Consider the following 12,622-nt stretch of genomic DNA (forward strand, 5'->3'; position numbering starts at 1 on the left):
CACTTGTTCTTGCTGAGGGCCCATAACCATTCCTAACCCCAGTTCCGGGGAATAGATTATCCATTTCTGACCTCCACGACACAAGGCATGTACACAGTACACATACATATGTCAAGGTAGAACACTCATACACATTAAATAAGTCTAAAAATTAGAGCTGCCACAATTGCTTCTGGTAGACTTGGAAGGCAGCGACAAGACCCTCTGTCAGCTTCTGTCCCTGTGGCTTTCAGATCGAGCTTATGTGTTAAGGCTTGTTTATGAGAAAGAGCTTGTGGGACACCGGCAGAGCCCTGGCCTTAGTCTCAGAGACTTCACAGCTGCTTGTCTTGGCATATAAGTAATGTTTTGCTCATTCTTCATCCTGCTTAGTGATTTGCTTGTGATTTTAGTACAACCGTACTTTGAATCTCTCTCTTCTTTTTTTGGATTTTTGAGACAGGGTTTCTCTGTAGCTTTTTGGTTCCTGTCCTGGAACTAGCTCTTGTAGACCAGGCTGGCCTCGAACTTACAGAGGTCTGCCTGCCTCTGCCTCCTAAGTGCTGGGATTAAAGGCATACACCACCACCGCCCAGCCTTTGAATCTCTTTTTAACCTTTATATATATATGAGTTGTGTGTACATACTTGATCATGTGTGTTGGTGTGTGAGATGTTTCTTAATGCGGTGTGCTGTTGATTTTTTTTGTTTTTTTGTTTTTAATTTATTTATTATTTATACAGTGTTCTGTCTGCAGGCCAGAAGAGGGAACCAGATCAAACTACAGATGGTTGTGAGCCACCATATGGTTGCTGGGAATTGAACTCAGGACCTCTGGAAGAGCAGCCAGTGCTCTTAACCTCTGAGCCATCTCTCCAGCCCCTGTGCTGTTGATTTTTAAAGTACCTTTTATTCCTTAGTGCTCTCCCCACACACCCCAAAGTTTTAGCTTTTCTGTCAGCTGTTCTCTGTAGCTGGAAGTCTGTTCTCTGTCGTGTCTGGTCCCGCTGGACCCATTTCTCTCCAGTCCGCAGGTCCCCACAGCCGCTTATGAAGTAATCATTTGGAGGCTTAATATTAATTATAATTGTTTGGTGGCTCAAGCTTCTTACTGGCTAGCTCTACATACAAATTAACCCATTCCTAATAATCCCTATATCACCACGTGCCCCATGGCTCACCGGTAATGCTCTGGCATCTTACTCCTCTGGTGACTGCTGGCCTCTCCTCAGCTCCGCCTCCTTTCTCCCTGTATCTCTGCCTGCAAACCTTGGCTCTCATTGTGAGATGATACAAGTAACATTTTAGTAGGATGCTAATTTCTATGTAAAAATATGTGAGCAGTTATCTCATAGTGCTCTTTGAAGGGGACAGTGTCCCCTTGAAGCTGTATTCCCGCCAGCAGTACTTCTCCTCTGTACCACTTACATGTCCCCCTTCTTCCTTCTTGCACAGGGCATTAGGCACGTGGACCACTTTGGGTTTATCTGCCGGGAGTGCTCAGGTGGCGGCGGCTTTCACTTTGTCTGTTACGTGTTCCAGTGCACAAATGAAGCCCTGGTAAGAGGACGACGCTGCCTGCTGCAAGCCTCACGAGGAATTTCAGCCCCACGCAGAGCCTTGCTGACATGGCAATATTTGGTTTCGTTATTCACCCATGACCAATCCCGTTCTGCTATGCATCTGAAATTCATTTCAATTTTCATTGTAGGTTTCAATATTTTTGAAAGACATGCTTGCTTTCACTCTCTACCCTAATGCAGCATTTAGAAACTTCATTTCCCACAGTGGGGTGGCCCTGTTTTGTAAACCCCAGCATTTAGGCCTGAGGTAGGGAGAGTACAAGCTATAGAACTCTAGGGCAGGTAAGTTCGTAACCCACTTGAGCCATATCGTGGGATCCGGTACTGAAAAGAAACAGGGAAGGAAAAAAAATTTTTTTTTTTTAAAAAAAGAAGAATCCTGGTGAACTTTGAACCAGAGGCACTTGCTCTGTACTTAGTAATAAGATTTTACGTTGTACCTCACCTGTGTTAAGAGGGCTGAGTCTGTACGTGGTCCTCCTCAGACTACAGACCACAGCCCTAGCAACTGTTCCCACTATGTTCTGGTAGTCTGTGAAAAACTGTACAAAGTCCCTTCTGTGAACTTCTGTGGACACTCTGTTCTTGTGCTCAGGTCGATGAGATCATGATGACTCTGAAGCAGGCCTTCACCGTGGCTGCTGTGCAGCAGACTGCCAAGGCACCAGCCCAGCTGTGCGAGAGCTGTCCCTTGCAGGGCCTGCACAAGCTCTGCGAGAGGATCGAGGGTGAGTTGGAGGCTGTCGGCCTGAGGCACAAGCGCCTTGGGTGGGAGCATCCGTGGCAGAGGGATTGTGGCAGAGGGCTGTGTCATAGGTGAACTCACCCTGGGCAGTGGATGTCTTCTGTGTGACAGGAGGTTTTCCTGGGTGTGATGGATACGAAGCTAAGGACCTTCTTGCCATCTCTCTTCGAAAGCACCCGTTACTCTTGGAGTAGTAAAGAAGTTAGGGAGTAAATGTTTTCAAACATTTGTTGAGCCGAGTGAGACTGGGAGGTCATGTGGATTGGCCATCACTGAGATTGTAAAGTGAGGCCTAAAGAATGTCTCCTGTGCTTTCCCAGTAGAGGGCCCCTGTAATCTCCGCAGGGCAGTTAATGGAGGGCAGCAGAAAACAGGCCACAACCGAGGAGTCAGTGGGAGGGAATAAAACACGAGGTTACCATATTAACTAGAGCTTCTAGAAGTTTACATGGAACCTTAGCATTTGCGGGCTTTTATTTGATATTAAGAGGAGCTAGTTACTGTGCTAAGTTGTTTTTAAAAGATTTTATCTTCATTATGTTTATGAGAACTCAAGTGAATTATTGTGTAATTTTATAAATACATTGTTGGAGGATTAGAGCTGTCTAGAGATAAACTCGCAAAAGAAAGCCCAGGATCCACCACCCTGGTTGTTAGTGCCGTCAGCCACTCTCAAGAGTGGAAGGATCCCGAGCAAGGAATGCTCTGGGGGCAGCAATAGAATCTGGTGTGGGTCAGCAGAGGGGTGGAAGATACTGTGCTGGTGTTGGTCAGGCTCATTTGAAGGAATCCAGAAAGTGGGGTGTTTGTTTTCTCTTTTTTTTTCATTTCTCTGTAGCTTTGGAGCCTGTCCTGGAACTAGCTCTTTTAGACTAGGCTGGCCTTGAACTCACAGTTCTTCCGAGTGCTGGGATTAAAGGGGTTCGCCACCACTGCCCTGCCAGCTTCCTTTCTTATAGAACCCAGGACCACCAGCCCAGGGATGGCACCACCCACAATGGATTGAGCTCTCCTACATCAATCACTATTAAGAAAATGCCCTATAGGCTGTATATAACTTGATTTTATGGAGGTATTTTCTCAGTTGAGGTTCCTCTTTTCAGGTAACTATAGCTGTGTTGAGTTGACATTAAAGCTAGACAGTACAGTGGATCCCTCTAATTTTCAGGCCCTTCTCTACTGTAATATAATGATTATATTTGCACCATACACAAATGCTGACTTCTCTGCATCCTTGCAGAAGCGAATTTTATGATGGAGCTGTCCTAATAGGTACAAATTGTTTATCTGGTTTATTTTTTAATAAGATAAATTAGTAGTTGACATAATAAAATCTGAAAGGGTTCACTTTGAACATCACAGAAACTCTTGAAATGAGTGTGATTGATGCATTTTAAAAACTAGTTTCCAAGTTTCCATGCCGTTACTGTTTGCTGACAGCATATAAACTGTATCTGGGAATGAGATGTTGCATTAACAAAAGAGCCCAACTGAGAGACTCACTGACTCTTTCCCTGGGCTGTCAAGATGAGGCAAATGATTATGGAGATGCCCCAGGGCCTGTTAAGAAGCCAGTGGTGACTTTGGCCTTACAGACAGAGGAGGTTGTGATCTGCAGAGCTTGCTGCTGCTGAGTTCCATTTGGGAAATCTGCACTGGGCCTGAGTGTCCAAAATTACAGCTGAAACTTTTAATCATGATCGAGATTTCGCTGTTGTAGTTTGAAGAATAATCGTTCAATTCTCTTTGCACAATAAAACCTAATCAAGGCAGGAAACTGTAGAGACCATCCATTATACATGAAACAGTACCAGGAGAAGTCTGGGGAGTGTGTGTTTTACTCACTGCGTGGGAAGCATTTTTAAAGGACTAGATGGTGAATTAGGAGAGGCCACCTTGGTAGAAGTACTGATGACTTAATGGACAGATTAGGGGTCCATTGATTTTTGTGGTTGCAGTCCTAGTAAGTGGAATGGAGTAATTTATTAAAATCCATTGTATATTACTGTAAAGGTAGTCTCTGGTGGGGGCATAGCTCAGTGGTAGAGCACTGACCAAGCATGTATGAGGTTCCAGGTTCCATCACCAAGAACACCCACCAACCATCTTGTCATTACCAATTGAGCGCCCCTAATCCTAAAATCTAAAAGACTCCAAAATCCAAGGCTGTGACTCAGTGGTAAGAGTGCTTGCTTTGCTTGCATAACACCCTGGGTTCAATCCCTAGTATTGCCAAAAAGAAAAAAAAAAGAAGTGTTCTATTAGGAAGTTATGATTTGACCAAGCACTCCACAAAGTCTAGAAAGAACTGTAGCTGAAAGACTTGTAAAATGTTAAAATGTTTCCTTAAGCAGTTGATGTAGACAAGTTATGCCCCAGAATGTACAGAATAAATACATTGTATGTGTGATTTCACTAGATACCCAATGCTAATATGCTTGCACAGCCTCCAAGAAGCAGAGCTATCCTGGATTACTTACTTGAATTGTATAGCCATACAACTGCTATAGTATTGAATAGTATTTTGCTTATTTCAGAATTTAGAGGAACATTTGAGGATTGCTAAAATTAATCATGCTTTCTCTGAAAAACAAAATGCTGAGTTGAGGTAGAAGGATCTCCTTACTGTATTGAGGCATCCGAAGTCCAGCTAGGGGCCAGTCAGTGGGCCTGTCCATCCAGCCTATGAAGAAGAAGAGGATGAGACTTAGGATTTCATTGAGGTTTTCCAGAGCCTAACTGTTCTAGTCTAACTTCCTTAAGAGCTTATAGTTTCCCCCATTTGCTAACAATACAGTATGTTTAGACTTGACTACATTAGAGACTTTTTTTTTTCATATTTGGGAGGATTTTTAGTTGGTGATTACTGGGTGGTTATTAATAAATTCAAAAACCATTGTGCTTCAGTATTGAAGTATTGATTGCTATAGAAAGCCATGTGCATGCTCCTCTAGCTCTGCATAACTCTGCGGGTGGCAGGGCACATCAGTGAATTGCCCCCCTACAGCTTTTTCTCTACCTCCACCCACCTCTAAATTTCCCTCTGCACTGGAGCCCCTTGTGTGTTGGGTCATTGGGCACTGCCAGTCAAGAGAGTCAGTGGAAGCCATAGGATCTGATTTCTCTTATTTGTGAATGACTTTGAACAAAGTATGTGATTTCAGTGTCTCCATTTCTTTTTTCTTTTCTTTTTTTTTATTTTTTATTTTTTGGTTTTTCGAGACAGAGTTTCTCTGTGGTTTTGGAGCCTGTTCTGGAACTAGCTCTTGTAGACCAGGCTGGTCTCGAACTCACAGAGATCCGCCTGCCTCTGCCTCCCAAGTGCTGGGATTAAAGGCGTGCGCCACCACAGCCCGGCTAGTGTCTCCATTTCTTATCGATACCTCAGGATTACTAAAAACGAAGTTCCTACCGCAGTGATGTTTTGAGGCTTCAACATATGACGTAGTGAGTGCAGAGGCAATAGTTTTATGGTGGCCTTTTGGAGTCCATCTTGGCTGAAGACAAAGTAAGGAAGAATGACATTCTAGAAGCTGAGGTGCCTGCTGTATTTTGCATAGGGTCAGCCCCCTGTGCCTAGAAGCTGCCAGTAAGTGGGGCTGGGCTGACCTCCAGCTAAAGGAGGAGGGAGGGACATTCACCGGCTTTGGGCAGGCTGACTGCTGACTGGCCTTCTGACCTCTCATGAGTTCCCAGACTCCTGTGGATTGCAGTAAACTCAACTGGAAAGCAGAGGTTTATTTCCCAAGTCACAGCAGACTCCCTGCTCTGGCCGGTTTTCTCTAGCCCTCAATCATGGCGGTGCCTTGACCACTGCTCCTGCTATTGAACCACCAGAGTACTACTAGTCAGTCTTCAGTTGCTTATCTGTTCCCCAGGCCTCTAACCACATCCTGCTGAGCAGACCGTTCCCATGCAGCCGCACCTGCAGCTTGGGAGGTTCAGTGATTATTTTAATCAATTGAATTGGAACAACCCCCCACTCCACCCCACCCTATCCCACAGCCTACCTCCTGTATGATGTAATTGTAGTTTTTGGCTTTATAAAACCTACCGTGCCTCAATTCAGGACAAGAGATTTTGGTGGCAGAAGTCTGCTCTCAGTTACCAACTTGAATAAAGGACTCATAATTGGCCTTATATTCTTGGTGGCCCATAGATTACTCACGTGGATACTTCAGGCTTAGTCTGACCCCTGAACAGGGCTTCCCTTCAGCATGGGGAGACTTGAATTATTGAACTAGTAGAAGAAACCAGCAACTGATCTTTATTCTGTGGCAGTCGGGTTAGCAAATTCTTTCATTCTCAATCTTCACATCTCCTGTGACATGTATACCTGACATCAAGAGAACTCAAACTAGGCCCTGAACTGGATTCCCACAGCAGTGAAATGGGATGTTGTAATGTTAGATTCTAATGGGGGCTGGGCTTCTGGGTAGTCGTTTGTAAGTGCTCCCAGAATCCTTTGCACTGTTAACGAGCTGGTCTTCAGACTGTTGAACATGTGAGAGGAGCATGGTCGGCCAGGAGTTGCTGTGTGAAGGGGCCACACGTAGAATTTAAGGGAGAAGTGCGGATCAGGTTCAACTCAGTACCGCTGGCTTTTCATTAGGAAGGTCTTTTCATGTTCTCATGTAGTTAGAAGAGCTCGGCATTTTTGAAGGAAATGTTTGAATTGTCTGTGGTATTTTACTACCAAATAAGTAATTTGGCGCTAACTGCACCCATGGCAGAGTACAAATGGGTAGTGAAGTCAGTTTATAAACTCGTGTGTCCATGGTTTTCCCGAATATGAAACTGGGATGGAGTGTACTCTGATGGAGTTGTTTTGAGAATTCAGTAGAAGGAGCAGTTTCATGTTTGGTGTCCTGCACTTCGCAGTGACGCCATTGCTGCCTAGTGGCCGTGTCCTGAAGCAGGAGAGTATGTTAAGGCAATAGCTCCACTCTGAATTTCCCCTTTGTCCTTTTCTCTCTTCCCCACAGGAATGAATTCATCTAAAACCAAGTTAGAACTCCAGAAGCACCTGACCACACTGACCAATCAGGAGCAGGCAACTATTTTTGAGGAAGTTCAGGTAGAGTGCACTATCGTGTCTGTCGGGAAAGCACACCAGAGCCTGCTTGTGGAGCGTCCTGTGTCCTGAGTGTGAGGAGTCGTCACTGTCACCCCCACAGGGACACGAGCCAGTGCTGCAGTGTTATATAGTGGGAAGACCCCCGCCCAGGAGACGGAGGCCCGGGTGTGGGTCCACGGGCTCTCCTTTGCTCCTTGCGAACTCTCAGCCTCTTCCCACGCGGAATTTCATCTCCCACTGTGGGAGTCACAAGACGTTTATATATGGGTTTAAGCCCAATTGTTCCTCCAACATCGGTTTTTTGTCGTTTTTGAAAATATGTGTGTCGTGTTATATGTTTAGAGCTATACAGTAAATTAAAACTCAGAACTCAGAACTCAGCACACACAGAGGTACACTCATACACTGTGCACATCAAACCCAGAGGTCCCCTCTCATCGTGCTTGGAGCTGCTGCCTCTGGCAAACCATGCTGGCCGGGTGTGTCAGCCAGCCCATGGCTTTTTTGCCATGAATCTCTAATGACCTCAACACAGCTTTCATGCCTGCCAGAGCTGAAAGCCATTTTTGTGATTTTCTGGCCCCTTTCAAAGGAGACAAGTCTACTGCGACAGAGAAGTAATGTCGTGTGTGTGTGTGTGTGTGTGTGTGTGTGTGTGTGTGTGTGTATGTGTATGTATGTGCATTTGTGTGTGTGTGACTTGACAAGTTCTACAGTTAGGGGGTGATTAAACCAAAGAAGCAGGTAGCTGTGTGTTGGTCCCACCACCTCATGGGGGAGGACAGGAAAAAGGCTGCATTTATTCCTGGTGTCTCAGTGAAGTTCTCTAATTCCCTTGCATGCATTTTTAGAAAGAAAGAATAGGGGAGGGTTTTTTTTGCTTTGTTGTTGTTTTAATTTTACAAATGACCTTGAAGGCTGTTTTCACAATTTTTATTTGCCTCTGTTTTTTGTTGAGACTCACAACTTTGCCATCTCATTCTTAATGCATTGCAACTGAAGCCAAGGCCATCAGTGCCAACCCGCTTAGGGTGTGGTACCAGGTCACTTAGGGAGCGTCGTCCTGGTAAGCATGGAAGATGTACTTCCCCTCCCCAATGCAGGTTTTCACTTTCATATAGATGGCACCGTGTAGCTTTCCCTAAACAGTGTGTTGATGACTCAGTATGGGCCATTCCCAGAGCCCCCTTCTGCGGTAGTAAGAAGTCTAATGGGTATGATCCCTCCCCTCCATGAACAGAGACACTTGATAAAAGCTGATGGCAAAGGTTCACTGCAAACACATAAGTGTCCAGCCGGTATTGCAGAGTGCAGAGCTCCAGGTGTTCGGTTGCTCTGAAGAAGAGGAACAGCCATGCTGTTCACTGGCTTGGAAAGCCCAGCTCATCCATTGTGCTCCACCATGGAGTTCCTTTTGAGAGAGACACATTGGATCTTCTCTGATGGTGCATTGATGGTCTTCCTGCAAGACCTGCATGGTTTTCCTAAGATATTTTATAGGCTCAGTCATGTGATGGGCGGCAGTCCCTACTAATGTATTTGAAAATTCATATAGTTCCAACAGGTCATATAAAAATGTCATATAAATTCCTTGGGGGTAATTTATTTCTGAAAAACCCTCCCAAAGGCCAATTATTTAAGTGTAATTGCCTTTTGTAATATTAAGTATTATAGTAATAAGTGATATTTATTATTTTGTTATTAAAACATGTATATGATACTCAGTATTTCTTTAGGAGAAAGCTTAATAATAAGTAGGCAAATGGTACTAGAGATGATAGCAGCTGGCTTTGAGCCCTCAGAGTCCTCGATGGTGGATAAACACTGGGATATTAGCCTCTCAGTTCCTAAAGGAATCCACAATACCACAGAACTACCTTTTTCTTTTCAAACTTGAAGTACGTGGCTTTCAAACATACCTAGGGGCTGTCTGTGGCAGTCACAACACAGGATCTCCCTCTCTTCTTAGGCACTTTTGAGTGCCCCACATTGCTCTGGCCATCTTCACCAGAAATAGCTACCTCCAGGCTGGCATTGCAGTAACAATAATAAGAAGAAGAATGGCTCAAAGTCTTTAATTAATATCGAGTGTGGTATCCTAGTGAAGCATGTCTTAAGTGACTTCCTGGAAGCTCCTTAGACTTTTTCAGATTCTGACACTGAACTTGCCGTCAGTTCAGGAGTTTTCTGTCGCTTTTATGGTGCTCTGCAAGACCCTTGGAGAAACATGGCTAAGAAACAATTTAACTTTTGGCAGGAAGTTGACTGCTTTGGATTGTTTAAATTGATCTTTATAGAACATCATGCTATAGAAAATGTTTATGGAAGAGCATACAAACTGATGGTTTATGTACCTGTGCAGTCAGCATCAAGGTTGAGTGTAGAGCCTTTCCCTTGCTGCCAGCCGTACCTCATTGTTGCCCTGGGTAACTGCATCCCAGCTCCTCACACCTCTGATTGTGAACAAGCAAGTTCATTATTGACCGCACTGTGATTCATCGTCATTTTCGTGATTGTCACTCTGATTAATGAATGTGTATAGAACTTGAAAGAAGTAGTGGTCTAACCACGGTAGAGAAGGATGAAGCCGCATGAGAGATTTTAGGGTGATGACACACCCCTAATCTCGGTGAGTGCAGAAGGGTAGCCTCTCCGTATTTCAGTTATTTTGAGGAAGTATTCATTTCTGGACTTGGTGTGACACCGCAGATAATGCATTTCTGCTGCACTGCAGGGATTGCCTCGGGATGCTTGGTGAGATCCAGTGGGGTCTCATGGCTCCTGTGGGCAGTGGGCAGCAACTGCAGTTATTCTGCCATGCCTGCTTGCGATTTCATTTTCTGCCAATTCGAACAGTTCATCCCCTTCTCTCTTTAGCTGTCAGTCTCTGGTATGGATGCGCATGATCACTCGCAACTTCCACTCTGTGGTTCTAGTTGACAAGTTCCATCTTGTTAACCTTTAAAACTTGCCATTTAAAATGACCTTTTTCTAAGGAAGTGCCCATCAGAAGTCTGGATCAAGGTTTCCTTTGTCATTAATGCTTGTGACTCTAAGGATGATACCACTGTTCCTTCGTTAGCGGGGGAGCAGTTTGCCAATAGTGGCATTAACCCAGAGACTCTGCTGCTTGTGTAGTTGGTCTCTTTGTCACCCTCTTGACTGTTAAAGGGCTGGTTAGATGTCTGGAGATAAAGAGGAGGACTGGGCAGTGGAGCTGACGACAGTATTAGCAAAGCGATGGGTCAGATACTGTTTCTCTGGGGTACTTTCGGTGGTTGGTTTTTTATGGTCACAGAAAGTAATGTATTGAATTAGATGACTTTAAAACTATTGTGGCTGGTATTTTATATGCAGAGATTTGGGAGCTGGAGGAGACCATGATCTATTAGGGGAAGCTTGAGGAATTAATTGGTTTCTGCAAGTAACTACAGTTTGCATGTGCTAGTTTGTAGAATGATGTGCCATGCCAGTGCTAACAAATTAAAAGTCCTAGGGAGGGTGTAAAGAAAGAAGACTAAAAGGGGGGAGGGATGTAGAGAGACAGCGAGGAGGAGAGGGCAGGGAAAGGACAGCTGGAGAACTTGGCATGTAGCTTTTCACGGAAGCACCCGCTTCACGGGGATGCCACAGAGTGCCTCATGATGAACACATTCACCATGTGACAGCGTGCTGTGTTCCTTTCTAGGTCTCTAACCTTAAGAGTTTATAAATAGTCATTATATGTGTAGTCATTATCACTGTACATTTACGTAAATTTTGCTTTATCTGTTTCTAAAAGCTGTTTAAGTATTAACTGTTTTGACCGCCACTGTCTGATATTAAAAAATTATCTTGGGCAAAAGAACATCAAAGATCAGCTCCTCAATCTGGCCCAGGGTCTCTGTTGTCCTTTTTAAAAAATGACCTCCACTCTTAATGTCACTCGTGCCCCCTAGTGAGAGCATCGAGAAAAGCATGGAGTTACTAGCTTGATGCTGTTAGCCCTTTTGAAGGGGATGTGTTAGCAGTTTTGTTGACGATTAAAAATAAATAGAATGTTTATGCTTCTGTATTTTTTTTAAAGAAATTAAGGCCAAGAAACGAGCAGCGAGAGAATGAATTAATTATTTCTTTTCTGAGATGTCTGTATGAAGAGAAGCAAAAAGAGCACAAGCACACTGGGGAGCCAAAGCAGGTAGGCACGTGGTGACGCCCTGCACTTTTCTAGGGTGACTCTGTACACGGGATTGGGATTTGGGGGGTAGGCAGAACCTTTTTTCCTACCTAAGCTTTATCTTTATTGCTGCACACATAGAGAAAATGAGGGAATGTTAGTTGTGTTAAAGATGACAAATGTTTCTGTCTGCACCATGGCAGATTATAGTCACAGGTCGCATGATTTGGGAAGCTGGTCTTAGTCACCTTTGCTCTTTGAAAAGTCGCAATGAACTGTCCAGCCCCCCTTGGGAGTACACTTAGGGTCTGCAAGGTTTTCCTTGTGCCAGTGCTGTGTCAATGTGAGCAGGCTTCCTTGGCCTGCCCGATGAGGGTTGGGAGGCCTAACTCCACGCATTCAGTCAGAACTTCCATTTTCCCCTTGGATGGTGGAGTGCTGTCTCTCCCATGTCTCTTCCTGCTCACACACTTGTTTAGTTCTTGTGGGGGTACCATGCTGAAACTGCGACTTCCCATCTCCACAGACTCTGCCTTCAAGACATTTGAGAAGTATGGGATCCAGCACACATCTTGTTAGCTCATTATTAGTAGCTCTGATCCTGAGCATCTTATATTTGCTGAAGTTTGATGTGGGGTTCCCCTTTGTATGCTGTGAATATGGTCGATTAATTAATAAAGAAACTGCTTTGGACCTATAGTAAGGTGAAAGAAGGGTGGAGTGAGGGAGAAGCCATGTAGCTCTGCCGGAGCCAGACAGGAACTTTAGCCAATAAACCACAGACACATGGCGATACACAGATTACTAGAAATGGGATAATTTAAGATGTAAGAGTTAGCCAATAAGAAGTTAGAGCTAGTGGGCCAAGTAGTGATTTAATTAATACAGTTTCTGTGTGATTATTTCGGGGCTAAGCTGCCGGGAACTAACTAGAGGCCTCCTAACAACAGAAGTCACTGGTCCAGAAAAATCTAGAGGGGAAAAAATCAGTGAAAGGCCATCAAGTTCCTTAGTTTTGTAGAAGTACATTTTCTTGTGTGTTTAAGCCTGTCCCAGACACAAATTCCCACGCAGAGGGCACG

General features: G+C 44.5%; 1 protein-coding gene across 4 annotated transcripts in view; it reads left to right on the plus strand.

Annotated features, from left to right (window-relative positions):
- The window catches only part of Tbc1d1 (TBC1 domain family member 1), a 182,934-nt gene that overhangs the window by 99,924 nt on the left and 70,388 nt on the right, over window positions 1–12,622 (plus strand). For all 4 annotated transcript variants that reach the window (XM_057771450.1, XM_057771451.1, XM_057771452.1 and 1 more), the window contains 4 exons: window positions 1,435–1,539; window positions 2,158–2,290; window positions 7,293–7,384; window positions 11,451–11,561. In XM_057771450.1, coding sequence (XP_057627433.1) covers window positions 1,435–1,539; window positions 2,158–2,290; window positions 7,293–7,384; window positions 11,451–11,561 — 441 coding nt within the window. The remainder of the gene's footprint in view (window positions 1–1,434; window positions 1,540–2,157; window positions 2,291–7,292; window positions 7,385–11,450; window positions 11,562–12,622) is intronic.

The sequence above is a fragment of the Chionomys nivalis genome, chromosome 6 (genome assembly GCF_950005125.1).
Source record: "Chionomys nivalis chromosome 6, mChiNiv1.1, whole genome shotgun sequence".
NCBI lineage: Eukaryota > Metazoa > Chordata > Mammalia > Rodentia > Cricetidae > Chionomys > Chionomys nivalis.